Raw genomic sequence first — 6617 nt, 5'->3', positions numbered from 1 at the left:
ACATGTGGCCCATTATACAACAAATGACAAGTTTGAACTACATGTATTGATCTTACCTGTACAACATTGATGCTGTATAATTAGATGGAACTGCATGACAACAGAATGGTACAACACTTGTGACAGAGGCTTTAGACTTAAGAAAAATACCCTGCATAGGTAACACAATTAAAATCTTAAAGATATGTGGAAATAAAACTTGCATTGAATTCTAACTTGTAATTTTTCATCTGTGCTTTGATTTTTGATGATTTCAATCATCAGTGTTTCCTTGTCACATCCTTAATATTAGTCACTGAAAGAAGGTCAGATCATCTGGTTCAAGGGTGGATGTCTATCAGGTTCATTTCCACATTATAAGCCCTGGCAGCTGTTTGACTTCTTAAAGGCTTCAACTTTGTTGGACCCGATCATTTTGAGACAGGAGGGATTTTAGCAAGCGAAGTTTGGGAAAAACAGTGTTGATGTCAAGTGGCCAATTAACGAGGCTTTCATGATCTTTCATTGCATCAATTTGTGAGGAGGGATTGAACCAGCTTGCCCTGGTTTAAGTCTGCTGGGTGTCTGGCAAGCTTCAAGCCCGGCAGTGTACAATGGAAAGTGTCAGCACCATGCCTACTCACAGAGACTTGTGTTCATTGTCAGAAAACACGTCCTACAAGAAACAACAAAGTGTCAATTGGTGAGTGGCACAAAGGTTTTGCTACCACTTAAACCCTCCGAGGTTGTCGAAAGACCAACTCACTCGGCAAAGATGTCGTCTCAATGCTGGCCGAAGCATTTCAAGTACCAATCCTTTTCACCACCCTTTACATATGTTCAAAATCTGAGGAAGGCTTAACAATGGATGATTTCTGCTGTATTTGTATGAGCAAGAGTCCTGTTACCAACAAGTAGTGACTTACATTCAAGTCATAGCCAGCTTTGTTCAACCCTTAGGAGAGGCAAGGAAGGGTAACGGTAGCTCAAGGAAAGGGAAGTCACCTGAGATAAACACCATGTGATCATGAATAAACAAACGGGCAGTTTAAAGCTATAGCAGTTGCAGTTCCTTCCATAAGATAAAAGTCAATGCAGCAATTTTCTGCAAAACACGATCAATTTGCCACCTTAATGGGACCACTAGTAGTGATGCAGTATTTAACAGACTGTAAATTTACTTATAAAGCAAAAATGTTGGTTCTTTGTTCATAGAGTGACTAAAATGTACAATAAACATCTGATAAAACTTTGGAAATTTTCTAACAATGTTCAATCCATCAATGAACACTTTTCCATGTCAAACTGATATGCCTTACCATTAATGGTGAGATTTAGTTGGCATAGATAATGAACTCACATGAACATCAACGCAGAGGCAGCTCATGGATGTGGGAACTGCAGCAAGGGAGGGCAGCTTCTGTCTGAAATGTCTATAAATAAACAGACAAACACATTGTACAAAGAAACTACTCCACATTGGAAACAGTAACCATACAGCCACAGAAAGACATTCCCCACAACCATGCTCCCTGAAGCCTCCACTTTAAATCTTCTGTGGGCTCAACATAGGCTTAATGAAAGAGGGAGGGAGAGGGCAAGGGAAGAAGGTAGGAGACAACAGCATATGGCTTGAGACTAGTACACGTGCACTGCCTGACATTCTCCTCAGTCAGTCATACAAAGAGCAAAACAAACAACTTGTGTAGATTGTGAAGAGGGAACCTACTTGTGACCCCACACAGTCAAAGGGTAATCATGAGATAAAGTTTGAAGATAACAATTGTGTATACTAGCTGACTGTGATTGCAATCACAAGTGTTGTCAGCATTAGCTTTTTGGGTGAGATTGGAGTAAATGAATAAATGAATGAAGGAGAATGAATGAATGGTGTTGATGACTGTTTTTTTGGCATCTATCAACATTGCTATACATTGCAGATTGCAGCTATAATGATATCATACATGCCTTATAAATTTCTCTGGAGTTTTTAAAATCTGTTTTTCTGAAAACTACAGATACATTTTTGTGAACCTTTAATACGTGATAATATGTCCTAGTGAAGGTGAAAATTGAGTTGAATTTGACCTTGCGACCTGAAGCACGTTCCACGCATGTGGGTGAGGAACATTTATGATGGCAGACTGAGGCAGGAGATCCACAAGGTAAACTGTTGGTGTCCTGGTCTGGTGAGGGGTTCTGGCTAACTTTCATCACAAGTCATTCTGAGGCAGGGATACGGCTGGGACTCTACTCTGACACAACTCAGGTCTGACATGACACAAGAACACTTCAGGTCTGCAGAGGGTTCAACATGATCCACTGACTCATGGGTGGCAATCGGTTCCATTGTCATTCAAGAAATGAGTCTTTGCTTTAAGCAGTACTACATGTTGGTTCTCCTGTCAATTCATTGTGATCTATGCACTAGGTCACATATATGAGCTCTTAGATACTTTGATAATGCTTAGGGCCATGTTGATTTGATTAGTTGGATGACATCCTCTGACAACCACAAAGCTGATGTGAGTATGCAAAACAAAGTTGCCTTCATGAAACACACAGAGTACATCAAGCAACAGATCAGTGTTTTCTTCCACATCTCAGTCTTTGAATTTTTAATTGGCATTCTATGACCTTAGTTTCTGCTTTCCGATCCTTTTTTTTGCAATTTATGACATTGGCTCACTTTTCAGCAGCTTTGTATTGTGAAAGAATTTTTGTGGAAATTGATGCCTACGCAGATGTCATTGAATTAACACGGCCTTATTTTATACAAAGTAGGATATCAAAATGTTGTTTTGGTGCAACCATTCCTGTAGCATCTATTTTCATCTGTACAAACTACCAAAAAAACCCCAGCCCAAATCTATTTCAGTTTGTGTATTCACCTCTACCCATCACTATCAGTGACTGGGTCACATTAGAAGGAACCTGTATAGGGTGTCCTGGCATTGTTATATGCTAATTAACTTCATTCATTCACTCACACACTCACTCCATCAAGCTCACTCACAATCTTCCAATGCATAACTACATTTCCATGACTTCTTACTTGATGAAGGAAGGCTGAATATAATATTTTACATTAAATTAAGGTGTCAATTACACATTGCAAGATTAATGGTTGGTGCTTTACGTTGATTAAGAGCATTCCAGCCATAAATTATGTAGAATCAAAATGACTGATGGTCCTTTACATGAAAAGGCATGCAGGCCCCCTTCTTTGTTTCCTTGATGAGAACCAGTACGTTTACCTGCGGCAGCCGGCATCCATGATCAGTGTGATCCACCCTGACATGTCTCTGGTGTGTGAAACTGAGCACATGGCTGACACAGGTAAACTTTCCCATGGGGCGAGAGACAGAGCGATTAACGACCTGCACCTGACCTGCCACCTGTGCCACAGGAACGACAAACACCGCCGTGACAAAAGCCAAGCAGCAAGGAGAGTCTGCAACCTTGAGACGAAACCACGGAATTCCTTCAGGGGGCTACAGACAGATGTACAGTCCATGTGACGTGCGTATTTCAGAAAAAAACTTTAAAGTGCATGATATGTTTAGGCTGGCCTATATTGTGTGTGACATCAGGCCTGTACTTTCAGTCAATCAGTACTCCCTAACCACTAAGCAATGGGCAGTAGTTCTAAGGGAAAGCTGGTAAGGAGACAAACATTTAATGGCTTCATTCTACCTCAAAAACAATTAGACGACAATCTATTTTGACCTAACGAATATAAATTACTCTAATACCTTCAAGTACGTATCAAAGGCAGAGCAGTAATATGATATCTTTTGCCGTAGGACAATGTCTTTTAGTCATTTAGAGTCATCCATGTGTATTTACCGGTATCTTTTGGTGCATTACTGGTATGGTTGTGGTGGTATATCTTCTTATCTTTGAGTCAAACCCATTTACTGTTGTCCACAGATATGTAGCTGAAAGACTGGGATGTGCAAGAAGTAAATTTAGTAAATTGTGATGACTACAAGACAAAGGTAACTCTTTTTTGAATTACAAATGGTTTGAAAGCAATCTGAAATGTGTCTTGGGAACCGTAACATTGGCAAAAAGGGGTTGTAAGTTTGTGGTTTGTTTCTTTAGTCATGACAATGCTGGAGAGTTGCCGATCCACTGATACTACACAGAGCCTGGGACGATGATTGTGCGTGACACGTCTGCAACTCAAACTGCGAGGCTCAGTAACTTCTCTGGTTGGTTCATGCAAGGTTCATGTCGGTGTCAATAACCTCCATAAACATTTGAGACAGAGTAATAGACTTTTGAGTGCATTGAAAAGATTGCGTCTCTTCACTTTTTGACATTCACTCCAAGCCTTGGGTCAAACATGTAAGGAAGGCTCAACACCTTCAGAGTGTACAGGTTTTAACTAATGAATGATGTATGAGATAGTGAGAGGTAATGCGCACACACACATACAGGCTTCACAAAGCAGACATCATTATCGTCATAAAAGTGACACCTATCATTAGTATCAACAAACGTCTTGATGCGCTGCATCCTGTGGATTGTTATTTTGTTTGAGAAACGAGTAGACGTAATTTCTCTGCCCTGGCAAATGATGAGTCACCTTGGGTCCTCATCTGTTATCTCACAATCCACTGATTAGTGAAAATTCCAGACTTTCAACATTCCCATCTTTGAATTTCATTGAAAATCTTACAAGAATTCCTTTTTGAATCAGCAGCCACAACTCTATCATTCCATAGAAATCTATGAAACACTACACAAAGGCATGATGACGTCATACATTATTTATTGGCAGGTGATCTTTTGTTTTAAATAAAGTTTGAAGCTTGACTATAGCGTAGTTGATACCATCAAGCTTTATATGTTTTTCATTTGCAAAATTACAACTTTCTCTATCTTTATCTGCCATTCAAATTCACTTACAGCAAACCTCTGGGTGCAGGGGGACATCTCCAGACTGTTTTGTTAATCTTATCATCAATCTACTCGTATCTACAATCTTATCTCCAATCCAAGGTCATGCTGTCGGTCAACTAAGGTCAAGACAAAACGACCTATAGGGTATGAAGTTACCAGGTGGTCTGCACTGAAAAGGTATATAAGTGTAACCCCATGTCCATGTACTTTGTGTCATCACCCCACTGAAGAGGCCAAACCAGTCTAGCTGACAGGTTGAATAAAAGTTCTAAACCAGAACTATGTGACTGACTATGTGACCGACTAAAGGATGATTGTGATGCATAAGATGTTGATTAGCTGAGGAATGAATCCACTCCATATACATACTATCCAACACACATTTAAAAGATTTCTTCCTCCATCTCCAACATAATAGAAAGTTATAGTTACAATGGAAGTTCAAGATCAAATACATTTGGGGAAGATTGTTGCAACATTTTACCCAAGATTCAAGTAATCCTACCAGTCCCATAATGCAGTGCAGAGGTCATCTAGGTTTGGGGAACAGCCTGATGAAGAGGATCATGAAGAGGAAAATGATGCAGACGATGGCCAGCATGGTCCACATGGTCCAGTTACACGACCGTTTCACATGCTGCTCAAGCCTTTCTGTCTCCACCTTCAGACGATCGTAGTTACCCTCGGCTAGCTTGGATGATTTATCCAACACCTGCAGTGGGAAATAACACAATTCATTCAATGCCTGAAGGAATTCTTGCACTTCACTTGCACTCAATGTATTGATCACAAGAACATGTAAAAAAAAAGACGGCATCAAGTACACATGCTTTCTTTTAGCTGACAAGAACATAAAGGAAACTATTGGTTTCCTCCCTGACGATAACAGGGCCCCTGACCCACCTTGGTGTCCTCCCTGATGATGTTCTGTGCAGCCAGCTGGTTGTGCTTCAGGCTCCTGGCTAGTGTCAGCATCTCCTCTGCTATCTTAGCCTGCATGTCCTGATGTCTCTGTAACACCGTGTCCAGGTCCTCCTCAGGCTCCTCCCCTCCTCTGCATGGAACACACAGTAGCCATACATTCACCAAGTCATTCAGGATATGGGCTTTATTTGCAACCCCTTCTTTAATGCCAAAAGATGCATTTTGCTTGGGTTTTGCTGGACTGTATTGGCCTTGCACGCCTTTCTTTGTCATGTGTAAACTGATGTTTCAATTCTGCCTAATCCACATCTCTAGCTATTGGCAATTTGCTACAATGTGCTACTCTCCAAGCACAGGTTAGGCTCTGGCTGTTTTTTTTAAACATTTTTCAGTCGTTTTTATCAGGGTTTCTATTTTGTATTTTATCTTGCTGTTTCAAAACCTTGGCTGGCGTACTTCAAGAAAATGACAAAATAGAAAGCTCGATAAAAACGACTAAAAAAACGTTAAAAAAACCTAGCACAATAACACAGTGCCCTCTATCTACAACACCTAGAACTACAAGCAGTAGTCCTACAAGCTGCACTGTTCTTTCAATCTGGGAGACCCCTGATTGGAATTGTGCAATTGGTGGTGTACACTTAATAGGTGTATCATAAGACACAGTTTATGAAAGGACTACAATGTAGCTTTTCAAGATCTTTGTGAAATACCTTACAGATTCTTTATAAGGACACTCACCTGCTCCACCTTGCACCTGATGCATCTGGTGCATCTGACATGAAAGTAGAAAAAGAAGGACA

The 6617-nt window shown here is 40.5% G+C and overlaps 1 protein-coding gene across 1 annotated transcript in view; it reads right to left on the bottom strand.

The window, feature by feature from the left end:
- Nucleotides 1–4742: 4742 nt before the first annotated feature.
- Nucleotides 4743–6617, bottom strand: part of LOC118408440 (vesicle transport protein USE1-like) — a 5840-nt gene continuing 3965 nt past the window's right edge. Inside the window, exons 6-8 of the mRNA XM_035809260.1 lie at nucleotides 6556–6589; nucleotides 5794–5944; nucleotides 4743–5602 (exon numbers count right to left, since the gene is read on the bottom strand). Of these exons, the coding sequence (XP_035665153.1) occupies nucleotides 5420–5602; nucleotides 5794–5944; nucleotides 6556–6589 (368 nt within the window). The 3' untranslated portion in view covers nucleotides 4743–5419. The remainder of the gene's footprint in view (nucleotides 5603–5793; nucleotides 5945–6555; nucleotides 6590–6617) is intronic.

Source organism: Branchiostoma floridae, chromosome 2, assembly GCF_000003815.2.
Source record: "Branchiostoma floridae strain S238N-H82 chromosome 2, Bfl_VNyyK, whole genome shotgun sequence".
In the NCBI taxonomy this organism is placed as follows: Eukaryota; Metazoa; Chordata; class Leptocardii; order Amphioxiformes; family Branchiostomatidae; genus Branchiostoma; species Branchiostoma floridae.
This window is presented reverse-complemented; position numbering and strand designations above follow the sequence as displayed.